This window comes from Canis lupus, chromosome 17 (assembly GCF_048164855.1).
Source record: "Canis lupus baileyi chromosome 17, mCanLup2.hap1, whole genome shotgun sequence".
Classification (NCBI taxonomy): Eukaryota; Metazoa; Chordata; class Mammalia; order Carnivora; family Canidae; genus Canis; species Canis lupus.
Window position 1 is genome coordinate 39,793,464 of NC_132854.1, and position 15,628 is coordinate 39,809,091.

The 15,628-nt window shown below is 34.9% G+C and overlaps 1 protein-coding gene across 6 annotated transcripts in view; it reads left to right on the top strand.

Annotated features, from left to right (window-relative positions):
* Positions 1 to 15,628, top strand: part of PCDH9 (protocadherin 9) — an 885,615-nt gene that overhangs the window by 564,772 nt on the left and 305,215 nt on the right. For 3 of the 6 annotated variants that reach the window (XM_072782836.1, XM_072782837.1, XM_072782838.1), the window contains one exon: positions 10,255 to 10,456. In XM_072782836.1, coding sequence (XP_072638937.1) covers positions 10,255 to 10,456 — 202 coding nt within the window. The remainder of the gene's footprint in view (positions 1 to 10,254; positions 10,457 to 15,628) is intronic. The other 3 variants (XM_072782839.1, XM_072782840.1, XM_072782841.1) reach the window with 1 other exon arrangement.

Genomic DNA, 15,628 nt, shown 5'->3' on the forward strand with positions numbered 1-15,628 from the left:
TTTGTTTATTTAATGAATGTTTTTCCTCATCTTATAATCATAATTTTATATGATGAATTCTACCCTAAATGAAGTATCATTGCTAAACAAGTAATTTTTTGTCACCAGGCAAGGTTGGATATTATATGTCACTAAATATAACTACAAAAAGACTGTTTCTAGAATGTGCTTTATGGCATCAGAATTTATCCATATTAATTCAGGTTTTCTTAGATTCAATTATTAAAGTTTGGATTTAATTTTCAAAATTAATAATGTACAAATCTCAGGTATAATTGACAGATCTCAGATATAATTTCCTTGTCTAAGAATGGAGAAATTTCATGTTCTAAGACATTTGTCTGTAGTGGAGGGAGTTTGTGCATAAATTTTGTATAATATATGCATATATAAATACACAGACACAAATTTATATCTATGTTGTATTATATTCTTAAAAGTACCCTCATTTTCTTCCTAACTTAATCTTAAAAAATGACTTGAATATCACACATTCCTAATCAAAATTTCTCAACTATAAACAGTATTTTCATTGACATCTTTTGAGAGAACCAAAAGAAGGCAAAATTAGAAAATGAATAAATAAAATCAAACCGCTATGTGGGGCACGAGATCAAATGAAACAAATTATATCACATTTTAGGTGTAAATTAACAATCCTTCATGAGGACTTTTAAACAACCTTATTGTATTGTAGTATACAATATTATTTTGGATAATTCATACAGAATTATTATTTGGATGATTCATACAGATGGTTTCTTCCATTTGTCTAATGTAGAATAACATAATCTGTCCTGTAAAGCCTTGAATTACTAGTTTTTATTCTTAGTAGGTAATTATGATACACAGGGGAAGTTTAATGTGGATGTGTATGTTTATGTGTGTGTGGGGGGGTGGGAATATGGGTATGAGTGCATGCTTAAACTCTTTTCTGAGTCAAATGCCCATGGTCTGAGCTTAATTATAAAATTGGGGCTACCTCCTAAAAAGATATTAATTACTTAAAGTAAATATGGCCTACTTTGGTTTTACAAGTCTTATTTGTATTGAGAATTATTAACAGAAATGCTAGGGAGATGCCTCTTGTCTCTTTGTTAATTCTGCTAGAATTACTTGAGATAAATTCTTGAATTCTAGACACTAAATCAGACTCTATTTCATTTATCAATACTTACAGATTTGACCTATTATTTTTCAGTGATTTTTTTATTACTCAAAGAAAAGACTTACTTTTTGTAAAAGACCAATGCTATGTCAATGGATTCTATATTTTTACTTAATAACAGTGATAACTTTGTGTAATTTCTAATTAAATTGCTGTAACTATTATGTGTGCTGATTTTGTAAATATGATAAGGGTAACTTACTTTGTCACATGGATTTGTTTATACTAGAAAACTAAATTGGAAAGGACTCTTGCTGAGTCGTTTCTTCCCTATTTCTGTACATATAATTTATAGATGCAAAAATTCTGCTTGCAGATTCAGGAGCAGCTGCTCCTGTTTAATGTAATCATTTTATATTTTGTATGCTCAGATAAAGTGCTGCATTCCTACTGGGCAACATTTAACTGTGAGAAATAGGTTGAGGTTGTTTCTGATAGCAGGAACTAAATAAGAATATAAGAAGCAAAATAACCAACAACTCTGACAATTCTTAATCCTCTCTACTTGCCTGGGACCTCAGAGGAAATTTAAGGGTGGGGTGATGTCACCAAACCAAAGAGGAAAGTTGACTCAGACACTTTCGATGTAGGGAGGAGATTCCTATTGTATGCTTTTTCCTAATATTTAAATTCAAGCACCAAGTTTACACCCAGAAAGAGTACAAGGAATTTACTTTTATTCTTAAAGCTATCAATTGTTTTTTGCACATGAAGAGAAATGCGTCCTACTTTTCTCACAAATCATACTGAGATCAAAAGGAAATAAAAATATTTAAAAATTTTAACCTCAAATTATTAATATGAGTCTCTTCAGCCATAGGTGCTTCTAAGAGCCACAGGTGCTTCTATTCAATGTACTTTATTTATAAAGCACAAAAGACAGGTCCTTAATTTGAGGGTCATTTCATAATAAGACTGCAAACTAAACAGGCTAAGTTTAAGTTCATGTGGGTTCCCCACATACACTGAAACAAGTTTCCTCAACTAAATATACAGTTGAGTAGTGAAGGTTGACAAAAATTGGCACGTGTGCTGAAATTAAGCAGTTGCCGGTCTTCAAGTAGCCAACTGTTTAATGAGTGATAATAAGTAGAGTATAGATGAACACTCGCCGTTTCCCCTGAAAATGCTACTCAATTTTATATGGCCAGTAATCATCCAGACCCTAGTTATATCTCTAAATAACATTGATATCTCTCAGAATAAAAAAAAATCATTTTAAAGTTGTTGATACTTTTACATCCAACACCTATGGTAAGGGAAGTTGTTATCTATCTTTCTCAAACACAAGCCAACCCTTCCTATTTGTCTCCAAATATTCTAGGATGTAAACTTGAAAGAGGAAAGAAAGAAAAGACAGACCATTTGGTGGATTGTTATCACGTTTCATTTTGCTACTCTTAAAATAAGACAGTAAACTTGCTGGGGAGACAGAGATCTTTTCCCATGGAAATCACCTTTGGAAGATGGACAATGATACTTCATTTGTACTACATCCTTTTTAGATTTCCTGGTTCAATTCTGGGTCAATCATCTTCATCCAGTAAATAAATATTCATTATAAGCTTATAAAATGTCAAATGTATATGTTCTCAGAAAAACTTGATGGGTTTGATTTCATCAATTCTTATTTGGGGCTGTTACATTTCTCTACCTGGAGATGAAAAATAATTTTTCAAGGATATGCAAAGTTAACAAGAATTCTGTATTTGAGTCAACAGCCTGCTCTACAAGTCTCACTTACTCTTTTAGCCTTTTTATTTTTCATCTTCACAAATTGGCAATGAATTCCAATCCAGGGAAGGCAACAGATCTAGGTATTATTTTGGCATAAACTCAGAAACACTCCCCTTCTTTCTTTTTTTTCTCCCTAGGCTATTGTTAATTAGTGAAGGTTTCCCATTCATGCGCTGACCTTCCCTAAGTCTGCAGAGTTTGCAAGAATTAGAAGGAAATCACGTTTTAAAACCTGCTGGCCAAAAACATCATCAGAACTGGTAGAAACTAGCCTAATGAAATTTGACTTCTTAGGAAGTTGTGGGATATACTGTTTGTCTTATTCGCCACTTTATTCTTAGGAGCTAGAATGATGTCTAGCATATAGTAGGTGCTCAACAATTAATTTATTAAGTAGAAGGATGAATGATGAGTAGTGCTTCGTGTTGAAAACCAGAAAATAAGCGTTCTAGTTTCCACTGCAACTTCCATAGACAAGTCACTTTACCTTATTTCCTTATCTGAAAAAGAAATGTAACATTAAAATAGAAAATCTCTTAAAAAAATAAAATAAAATAAAATAAAATAGAAAATCTCTAAGTAATTTGCAGCTAAAATAAATAAATAAAGGCTACATTAGCAGAACCATTTAATCAAATATACTCCCAATAAACAGGAGAGGAGAATGACTCATTTTTCCACTTACAAATAGTAAAATGACTCATTATAAAATAATTCGGTGCTCAAAACATTTCATTTATCACTAGTCAAAAATTTCCTTATGATTTTGTCCTTCAAAACTATTCCTTTTTTTGATAATGAGCTCATTTTACTCATAATTACTAGTAATTTTCCTAAGTCATAAATCCAGAAATCTCTTCTTGATTTACCATTTTGGACCTTATCTCTCAAACATGAATAAAAAAGAACATGTGTGTATTAATATTAGATTCCCTTAGTTGAGCCTGCAAGTATTGAGCAGTAGCAAATTAGACTTATAATCACAGATTGCTTTTGGGTCCCACTTACCTTACATTCTAATTTACCATGAATTTCACTCAATTCTGTATTTTACTAAGAGGATGAAGGTGTATTGATTGTAGATGGCAAGGAGCTGTCGAGGAACTTCCTATTTTTTTAAACAATTATTTTTTTAAAAGATTTTATTTATTTATTCATGAAAGAAACAGAGTAAGAGAGAGAGGCAGAGACAGAGGCAGAGGGAGAAGCAGGCTCCACGCAGGGAGCCCAAACATGGGACTCCAGCCTGGGTCTCCAGGATCACACCCTGGGCTGAAGGCGGCGCTAAACCACTGAACTACCCGGACTGCCCAGAACTTCCTTTGAATTGAGTTAGTAGCTTTAGTTGGAAATATGTTCTTTTGTTGAGACACCTGGGTGGCTCAGCGGTTGAGCATCTGCCTTTGGCTCAAGGCATGATCTGGAGTTCTGGGATCAAGTCCCACATCAGGCTCCCTGCATGGAGCCTGCTTCTCCCTCTGCCTGTGTCTCTGCCCCTCTCTGTGTGTCTCTCATGAACAAATAAATAAAATCTTTTAAAAAAAAATGTCATTTTGTCATTGTGTAGCACACATCAGCAGACCCTAAGCGAAGGGTGGGTGATGGTCTGGCAAGGCTGAAGAAAAGACCCAGAAACCGTAAGATGTAGGTTTATTGGAACTTACACAGAGTCCAGGAGCAGCAGACTGGACAAATTTAGCATCCTCTGCTAAAATCTCCATGCAGCAGGCTTTTATAATGTAGGAACTAGCCTAGCAACTGTCTGTGGACACTCTTTTCTTGCATGGCCAGAACATTCCAAGGACCTTGAGGGCTGCCATCTGGACATTTTTTGTTACCAAGGAGAAGCTCCAGGTTGGTGACCCCTAGGGCCCCTGACCTTAAAGACTAAACACGTTTCTCTACATATTCTCTCTGATGGCAATATAGAGGGAAGACAAGATCTTATATTCTGAAGATAGTGATTAATGGGTACACTCGGAGGATGCTTATACAAACCAGCCATCCAGCATGTACCATACAGTTATTTAAAACAACTTCTCAAAGCTTCAGGCTTGGAATACACTCATGACTGTTATTTTTTTAATCTCAATTAAAATGTGTTCTCTTAAAAATAAGAAAGGTCAAATGTTTCCAATTAATATTAGTAGAGATGTTTGTACTAAACTGCAGTTTCCAGTCTGCAGTTTTCTTTTTTTCCTTTTTTTGGAGTGATTTCCTTTGCTACTTTGAGAGGAGATATATAGGAAAACATTAATTCAAGTAGATAAAGAGCATATATTCATTGGATTTAATGCTCAGGTAAAGCAAAAACCAGTTCACAGATGGAACTTTAATATAATTTTTTGTTTTTTACTTCATCATAAGTAATTTCAGGCAACTTATGTGTGTGTATATGTGTATTAGGATTAGATAGATGAATGATACATTAATATTTCTTAAATATGCTTAAAAGAACTAAATCAGAGTTAGGAATATTTCCTTGAAAAGATATTTAAGGAATTCTGCACTTGAAATCATATTTAAACAATACTGCACTTTTTTTCCTACTTCCACAATATCAATGTGTAATTTTAGAGAGAACGATTATTTTAGGTGTCAGTTATTGACTAGTAAATTTGTTTGTTTGTCTTGTAATAATTGGCATAGTGTGCCAAATTCAGGTTGTTATTTTGTGATTGGAGAAAAAGACAGGAATTGTTTACCACAATGATTCAAAATCTTAGTAGAGAAAGTAAAGAATAGAAGTTAGAATAGCAGAGCAGGGATAGTAAAATTGTTTGGCATTCCTTAGCTCAAGAGAGACCCCATCTCCTGTGACTATATGTTTTCTATTTTTTTCCTAATTGCTCTGAGTGATGAAGAGGAATACATAAATATTAGAATGTGTTTTACTGTTGCCAGGATAATCCATGCAAGTTTTAGTGAGGTCAAAATAATGAAATTTTAAAATACTGTATTGCATAACCAGACAATACGACTTTAAACACTTAATCTGGGATCCCTGGGTGGCTCAGCAGTTTAGTGCCTGCCTTCGGCCCAGGGCATGATCCTGGAGACCCGGGATCGGGTCCCACATCAGGGTCCCTGCATGGAGCCTGCTTCTCCCTTTGCCTATGTCTCTGCCTCTCTCTCTGTGTTTCTCATGAATAAATAAATAAAATCTTTAATAATAAAAAATAAACACTAATCTACCCATAGTCAGATCTTAGCTTATGCATATTTATACAAAAAAAAACACATTAACAAAATGTAATTCAGCTAAGTAAAATCTTTCCTAACCTGATTTTTACACATAACAATAGAGTACGAATATTTTCAATGTCAGTAAACATCAATAAAATTTTAAGGATTGTGATTCGTTCAGTTCTATGATATGTAGCTTATTAAATAAATGCCTATCAGTGTTAGGCATGTCACTCATTTTTACCTTTTGGTTATACTAAAAAAGACAGAATGAACTTGACCACTTAATCTTTGCCATAGGAATCCTTGGAGGTTAGTGGGACTGGGATTGTAGACTTGAATGTGAATCATTCATTGGTGAATAATATTCTGTATCAGTTAGAAACAGATGAAAGGAGTATTCAGGCAAAGATTGAGATTTCTTAGGTAGCTCAGAGTTTTTTTAGTGACTCTTAGAGAACGGTGCCCAATACAGGAACGTGTGTATCTTCCCTGAGCTTCTTAAATTTTCCCTCTCTTTCCTTTCTACTAACCTGCAAGAAAAAATATTGTAAAAGTGTTTCGTGATGTTTCTTAAATTAAACCAGTGTGGCATCTTCCGACTTGCAGCATCCTGAACCTATATTTGTATGCATGGCCTTTTATGCTTGTGTAGAGTACAGAATTTCTGATGAAAGTTTCGCATGGTTAGAATTCATAGCAGCAGCCCTGAGATAAAATAACATGAAGCAGCCTTAGTAGTTACTGGTTCCCATCTTATTCCTTCTCAGGGCAGCCAGGGACCTAGAGCTAACTTGTTAGCGATAAATCAGATAAACAAATGTGACATTCAAACCGTTAACAAGACATAGCCAATAATAATAATAATGCTCACCAAGGGAGAAAATGGAATGGGTAAGAGAGACATTTTAGGAAAACAAAAGTGCGAAGGCTTTAGAAAGTCTCAAGTAGTCTCATGATAACATATGTTGTCCCAATTCAGTCAGGCAGGGCTTGACTGTATTTATAACACAAATTGGGTATATTTCCATGGGGATAACCCAGAGGCAACATTCCCAGAGGCAGGCAGTAAGAAAGCTAATCCCTCTTTCTCTCTTCGAATATGCAAACAATTATAGGTTTCTTGAAAGGATAATAGGAAAACCTTCACTTTCTCAGAGGAGAAACAACGTGTTCTAAACTGTCCATCTTCATCCACTGCTCCCACCAAAAACAGCTTTCCCTCCGAAAGGCTCTGAGCTGACATTATCTACAAGCACTTTGGGAGATGTGCCAAGGTAATGGGGTCCAGGCAGTTCCCTTACAAGAGAAGAACATTTTTTTTTTCTGATGGAAGGAATCACATCTTAAAACTAGCTACATGTTGATAGCCCAGGAGCTTAAAAGAGAACATGCAACTGTAAATTTCAAGAATGGTACTAACTTTGTATCGAGTACCTACTATGTATCAAATATCATACGCCACCAGTGCTTCTTATTTTATCTGCTTGGGCCTTACAACACTTCTCTGGTGAAGGCACTATATTCTTCATCTTGCAAAGCCAGGAACTCATTCAAAGAGAAAAAGCAACTTGCCCTGGGCCAGTCTCTGCAGAGCAAGGGCTTCTAGCCGAGAGGTCGGGTTCTGGCTTCCTCACCCGCTCTCTACTGCAACATCTGAACAAATACTGTTAAGTCCTTGAACACCTTATAACTCCTGTTTCTTAACATTTCATGGATCCTTGTTTTTCTGCATTTCAATTTTTTTTTCATATCCTTTCCTTATCTCTACTTGATACTTCAGACACTGTTGTACTTGCATCAGTCATTATGATGATAAATTAAAGATTGATTTGCTTGATCAATTTGCTTCTTTCCATAATATCCATGTTCTGATTCTTCGTCCATATGCCCCACCATCCCAACCTCCCATTAAAAGGATAAACTGTGCACAATTTTGCCAATTAAGACTTAAATATCTTTGAGTCAAATTAATTAGGAAATATTTTCATAAACCATCACGGTTTAAGCATTGTACCACTCTAATTTACACTGTCTTCTTGCAAATAAATTACATTAGATTTCTGTCTTTGCTTATTCTCACTTATAAAGTGGTAAAGGAATATCATAGTATATAATGTGTGTGAGATGGAATCTAATTGTATTTGAAACAGTTTTGAAAAAAAATGTTTTTCTTATTCTCAGTGAAATCATAGTACCAGGCTATGTACCAGTAGGTGTTCAATTAATACTAGTTCTCATGGCTGTTCTGTGAGAAACATTGGGTTCAGGTATTACTGGGGCTACAGATTCACACGTTTTAGGAAAAAAAAAATATAGTAGTTAAAGCAATATTAATTATGCTTAGAAGAATATCATAGATGCAGATTTTTTTTCCTTCTGTCTATGGAAAGTATACTTTATAATGGCTTATGCGGCCTCTGAAAATACTTTATAAAGACTGAAGAATATCCTGTCCCATTGTCTTTCTCCTGTATTTGACTTCTTTTTGGCTCACCTGAGTTATAACTAAGAGGTATTCTCCAAGGATAAAATCAAAGATACTATAATCACTGAAACTACAGACTTTTTAGTAGGCCATCACTTTAAAAGCTGTTTGACAGTCGTGTATAATGGGTAACCTGGTCATTGACCTTAATTCTGTGCTTCTCACAAAAGGATACAGATGAATTGAGGGCATATTGAAACAGAAACAGAAAAACTTGCATTATTGGTTTTCTCTAAAGGGTTAAATTCACATGAGAGAGGAAAGCACTATAATAAATTAAAATGGTAGCATCTTCGTATACAAGGAAAAATACATTTCAGATATTAATAATCAAGTTGGGCTTGCATATTGTGGAGCACTCACCTAGGCACGTTTCAAATCTATTGAGGAGGGAATGAGATAGTTGTGCATGAAGGTGAAATGTGCTACAATAGACTCAATTAGTACCATTTATGATTATAGTTTATGTGATGTCGGCATCAGTTCATTAAAAATGTACTGAACTATCAAATCATTTCACACAGGTCATTGAACAGCAATAAAGTGGTATCAGCTCTTCTCCATTATGACTCTGAGCTGGATTTGAACCAGTGACTCATAGGAAATAGCCTATGTTCTATTGTTGTCTATAAAAATGCATTTATAGAGTGGCAATATATCTATCTATAGCATTTGTGTCTAACTGCATTCTTTTTTCTTGGAAATGGATACAGTCTATAAATTGCCTCTGGGAAAAACACAAGTTTTATGTATTATAAAGTGATTATACATTACATACTTATATTTTATATACTTTATTATTATATATTCATAATTTTGTTAAATATGAGTAAAAGTGGTCACATGTGACATGATATTGAAAGGTCTTTTGGCTGTTAAAGCAGAATGAAAATTAGGTGCAGTCAGACATACAGCACAAATTTACTACTCTCATATAATTCCATAAGTCATAAATCTCCACCCCACACAGCTGCAAATATTCTCATATCTCATGGATTACATCAGCTAAAGAACATTTACCAAGAGTACTAAGCAGCAATCTGTGCTGAAATGCACACTTCTATTTTATTAAAACACTAAAATTTATTGAAGTACCGATATACATATTTTAGGTCACTTCTGATAGTGACATTGTAAAAATAGATGCCAGAATAATATTCCTAATACCTTTCTACTGGGATGTTCTATAACCAAAGTCTGGTAGTAATGTCTGAGGCAGTGGGCAATCATGACTTCTTTGCAACTACCTTAAAACCATTAAGTAAACAAAATGCCTGTTCATTCAAAAGAATTGGAATGTTACATTATATATGTATTTATTCTGATCTATGGAACAAATATTTGCATATTTCTGCTTATTTCAGGTGTTTTTTTTTTAAATAACTGACAACTAGTATATTCTTTTGTTGCCTTTTTTTTTGCTATAATTTTCAACGGTTTACCATTGGGGGGTTTTTTGTTCGTTTGAGACTGAAATTCTTTCTTGTATTTTGCAAGTTAGACATCCTATGGTAAATAGAAAATGGTAAATTTCAATGCTAGATTTGTTCCAAGTTTCATCTGTTTTGCTTTTACGTTGTATCATGTGTTAAGAGTTGTTTTGACTGTGTGTAGGGCCGCGCCCCTTTGACCTGGGAAGAGTGTTAATCCGAGTGTCCTGTGGTCTTCTTTGTAGTCGCAGCGCCGCGTTACGTTTCACCTCCCCGATGGCTCCCAGGAAAGCTGCAGTGACAGTGGTCTAGGAGACCACGAGCCGGTGGGTAGTGGAACCCTGATCTCACACCCTCTTCCTCTGGTTCAGCCACAGGACGAATTCTACGACCAGGCCTCTCCGGACAAGAGGACCGAAGCAGATGGCAACTCCGACCCCAACTCCGGTGAGTCCCCTTAAACTCTGTGACCGCTTGGGGTTCTGCTTTTCTGTTGCGTGCACTCGCCTTTGAATGGGATCTGGGGGGAGCCAGGCAATGGACTTTGGGGGTTTGCTGGCTTTCTTGTTGCTGTATTCAAAATATATCAAGTCTGCTGCGCCTGTTGTTGTTCTATGGAATGCTATTCTCTAGAGAAGACTTTAAAACAAGTGCAAAGAGGGGTGATAATGATTTGGGGGTCCTACTTTTTTTTTGTCTATTTCAATTTTGGATATGTTTTTAACCGATTGCATAGAACAAGCAGAATGAGTGAGGTGGAATTCGCAAAAGTCTTTATACTGAACAGACCCACACTATACCTCAGAAATCATTGCCCATTCAAAGTAAGCCCAGTGAGGGTACTTCTTTCTTTGCCTTTGCAGGTAATTTGGGGCATGTACTATACTTTTTTTTTTTTGTGATTGTATTTAAAAAGAAATCACTGACTAGTTCACTTTCATTAAAAAGTTAAAAGTCTAATGCAATAATTATGTCCAGTCCAGAGTAATCACCGTGATTTCTACTTGATTTAAATTAAAACTGTTTTCTGACTCATCTTGACCTGCATCAGGCCGCTGGACTACAGTGAGAAATGGGGATAGGGTGAGCTTTCCCTAATTTTCTAGCTACTTCTCTTCTGCTGTAGACATTGATTTGCCTCTGGCAATTCTGTGGTTGAAGTATAATACCAAGAGGAGCTAAAAAGCACAAAGGCTTTCTTAACTCATCTATTGTGAGAATCCAGAATTGGTGTTCTCTGACTTCTAGGATTTATAAACTGCCTCTTTGTTTCCAGGGTGATTGGAGATCTTTTGTACATATTACCCCCCATCTCCTAAAGCTATGCACCCATTTCGCATGTTTCTCCAATCAGTATCTTTCTTCCCATTGGCATGCATAGTTTACATTTGCCGCTTCTTTCTACTGAAGTTTCTCTCTACTCCAACCACTCTTTTACAAAGACCTAAGTAAATTGTACACCAGCTCTGCTTCTTGATCTTTCACATTCTGTATATTCAATTCATAAGGAAAACATAAGTGTATCTTTTTACTTCATATATCCAAAAGGGCAGGCCATATGCAAAGAGGCGACTTCTCATTCCATGGCATTTGGAAGAGCTGACCAATTGCCTTTCTTAGGTGTCTTGGTTTTGATTAGTCTAAGTACCATTGAATCTAAGTGTTTCCACTGAATCATCCTTTCCCAGACAATTGTGAGAGGTCAGATAGGTAAGATAGCTTTTTCTTAACCGATTTCCTGGTTTTCAACTTCCCAATCTCCAACTTTAAAACATCTCATATTGTCATTAAGCTGAGAGTACCAAACTGGTTCTTGGCCTCCTCTTCTGCATGTGGGAATGGTTGAATTCTAACGTCTTTGGCTTCAGCTAAAACCAAGACAGGAAGACTCTTGTTTTAAGAAAATAGTTTTAGGTATTATCTGTACAGTTCACCAAAGTTGGGTTTTGTTTGTTTGTTTGTCTATTGTTTTTTACAGAAGTAAAAGGGGAAAAAAGTAGACTTTAAGTATGGCTAATCTAAGTTACCTTAGACCAGAACTTTATCCAAAATGTATAACTACTCACCTAATGCCTTTTAGACCAGGGTAGTAGCACTAAGTGAGCTGCCAAATGGTAGCAGTTAAAGAAGATTCTAAAGCCCCCCCCGCCCCCAAAAAAAGGCCCTTCTTTCAAAATAGCTTCAAGAGGTCCCCAGACTTTTTACCAATCTAGTCACATGGAAAAAGAGACCCAAAGGATGACATACTCTTGCACACTCCAACATTCAACCCAAAACAGTGACTTCACCCAGGAGAATCATGGTCAATAAAATGTGTTAAACTACTCCTTGGTGGAGATAACTTCCTTATTCATCATTAAGAAAGAAGGAGAATAGGCAGAGAAGGAAAGGAGGAGCCCTGAGGGCCCCTGGAAGCCAGCTATTCTTTTGACATTTAATGGAACTTAAAATTTTAACCTCCTCTGTAAATGTCTAGAGCAGAATTAATCAGAATAGCCTAGAAATATTAAGAGATTCATAACTAAATAGTAATTCACATTAGGACAGTATTATGATATATCATCTTAAAATTCCACAGTTGCATTTTTGTAATTAACTTTGAGGAATTTGTGAAGTGAGGTATAGTATAATTGAAGCAGTAATCTTCGATAGTAATAATCTTGCTATTCAGACCTAGACTGTGTTCTTTGTCTTCAGTTGGGTTTTCTGTCAGTGGTGTGATAATTCTTGAAGAATCAAGATTTTATATTAACTGCTCTATCCATGTACATCATGAATGTCAGTATTATTTGTATGGTTATTAAGTATTAAACCTGTATGGATTCCTATTTTTTTAAATGTTATGCTTCTCAAAAATACATCTTTGAAGATTAGTAGTGATTCCATAGTATTTTCTTTCATTATACTTTTTTAATTATACTTTTTAAAAAGGATTAATAAACAGTGTATCTAATGAGAGTTTTTGGAAACATTAGGCTTTTATATAGGGTCTTGCTTCTATACACACACGGTGGTATTGCTCTACAGTATTCTTCTTTGCTTTCAAATTTATACTTCTGAGTTGTTGGCATCATAAATTTTGTATTACGCCAAATACATGAATTTTGAAAAAAAAAAAAAAATATGAAGGCTTTTACATGCAATCCAAAAATAAAGTTCACAAATTATACTACCTATAATTGATGGTTTTTGTAAATGATACTATGCAAAATCTACAGTAGTCTTTATTGTATCAGATGTGGCTGATGCCAGTAGTTCAGATGTGCTGGACATACAACTTTCTTTTCTTTGTTTTATTAAAAAAAAAAACAAACTTGAAAATCACTCCCCCCTCCCCTCAATTTCACATGATCTACATCATGCTGAAATGAATTAGAATATTCTGGTTCCTTGATCATCTGTCTACTGTGATTCCTCTTGTTTCACTAGGTCCACATGTATCGCAAATAATACTTGCCTATATCTCAACCCGCCTGGCCCCTTCATGACTACTGTCATTGTCTTCATGCCACTGGTAGGCAAAGGAGTTTGTTCATGGCTGTGTCTGGACCATAGTACCTAGATGCATGGTGAGTTTATTACCCTAGGACCTTCCTGCTTGCCTGGATTCAGCCATGGAATCTAGGCTCAAGACTCTGTGATCTTAACCCGCTAGGTTTCTCTGATTTCTGCCCAAGCACCATGTAGAATCTCTCCCCTCTATTCCTATTTCTTTCATCCCTTCCATCCCAGCCAGGCTGAGTAAATGTTTTTAATGTCTGCAGCTGGACGTCCCCACTGTATTTCTTGATAGTTTTCCACAAAGACAAAATTCCTCCAACCTTTTTTTCTCCTAGTAGCAATTGAAAAAAAATAATCTCCATGGTAAGTTTAGAACTTCGAAAAATAACAGAATGCCTTTTTACTGTTCTCTACCCTGTCTCATCTTTATCTATGCTGTGAATCTAAAACCAATGGCTGTTTGAAAAGACTGGAGCAGGTAAAGGGATATATATAAACAGAAAAAATAAGTATACTAACACTTGAAATTATTTTCATAAATAATCGTGTAAAATGATAGTTGTATTTATTGCCAAAATAATTACAGAGCATGCTATTAAATTGTATAGTGAGTGGATATAAAAGTGATAGGTAAAAGAAATTATTCCTTTTTAATGACATAGTTTTAAAAAACATGCGATGAATAACTTCAACCCATTAGTCATTGATTACCACATGAGATCCAGTTCTCACAGGAAATTCAAGGTATATACTTGGTTGGTATATTAATTTATAAAATGAAATGGTGCCCCAGAAGCCTGCAGTGGTGACCAGTAAGTTTGTTTCTTTTTTTCAGTATCATAAAAATTTTTTAAGACAATTGTCACTATATGAGTATGTGTTGGGTTTTAAATAATATTAAGAATTTCTTATTTTGTTAGATGTGATAATGGTATAGTAATTTTATTAAGAGAAATCCCTATTGGCAGTGATGGATTGTGAAGAATTTATAGCAGAAACAATATAATGTCTGGGAATTTGTTTTAAAGATACTTCAGCAAAATACTAATAATGATGATAATGGTGATAGTAATAATGGGACTAAATTAAACAATGAAATGTTAGTGCTTGTTGAGGTTGGATAATGGATGTATAAAGTCTTATTATATTGTTCTTCTTAATCTTTTACAAATACCAAACTGTGAAGTTTATTTTAAACGTATAGTAGGAGACTGATATAAAACCCAGAATCAATATATGAAATATCCAAGTTCTTCCTTTTTCTATTAGTTGTTTTGAACTAAAGATATGGTTTATTATGCAAAAGTATAGCCAGATGGTTTTGTATATAGCAAGCATATTTTATACATTGAAGTATATTTCAAATGGTGAAATTGCAATTAAACAGAGATTTTCAGTAATTACATTTGTGTTTGGAAGACTAGAATGTAAATTGGCATTTGCTTCCATTAAAGACCTTTTGAGTAAAATAAAGTCTTTGAAAAGTTCTCTTTTGAATTTAGCAATAAAACCATTAAGCAAGAACCTCAGCCCAGCTCTGTTTGTGTAACACCCAGGGGGAGTTTAAGGACAGGGCGTGATGACAAGTATCCTTTGGCAAAGAGATGGTGTCTCCGTGTTCTAGGCACATCTGAGTCTTAGAGCATATAGTCAGCTTCCCCACAAATAACACTCTCACATGCAGAATGTCTTGAACAGAGTTTTGCCACCTTTTCTGCATATAGAGACTTGAACTATTTCCAATAGCAGAGTAAATCGTATTTCTTTAAGAAGGTAGCTCATGAATATGATCATATACTCCACATATAATTCAATTAAATCATTACTTCTAAGAAAATACTAAGGGGATTTTCAGCGGAAGTTTGCTATTTTTAACAACTGTAACTAGACTGATGAAAGAATTTCACTAACTTAAAGGCAAACAAAAACAATTATGTGATCAGATCAGGAACAGCTTATTACCACTAATTCAGAATTAAGGCTTAATCTTGTCCCACTGAGAATCATAAATAGAGTTATTTTTATATCTGGCATTTCTTTTAAATGCCATTTTAAAAGATGTTCTGCTATTTAATCATGTGCAAAATTGCAGATTATATTTACTTTATTAAAGCCCTA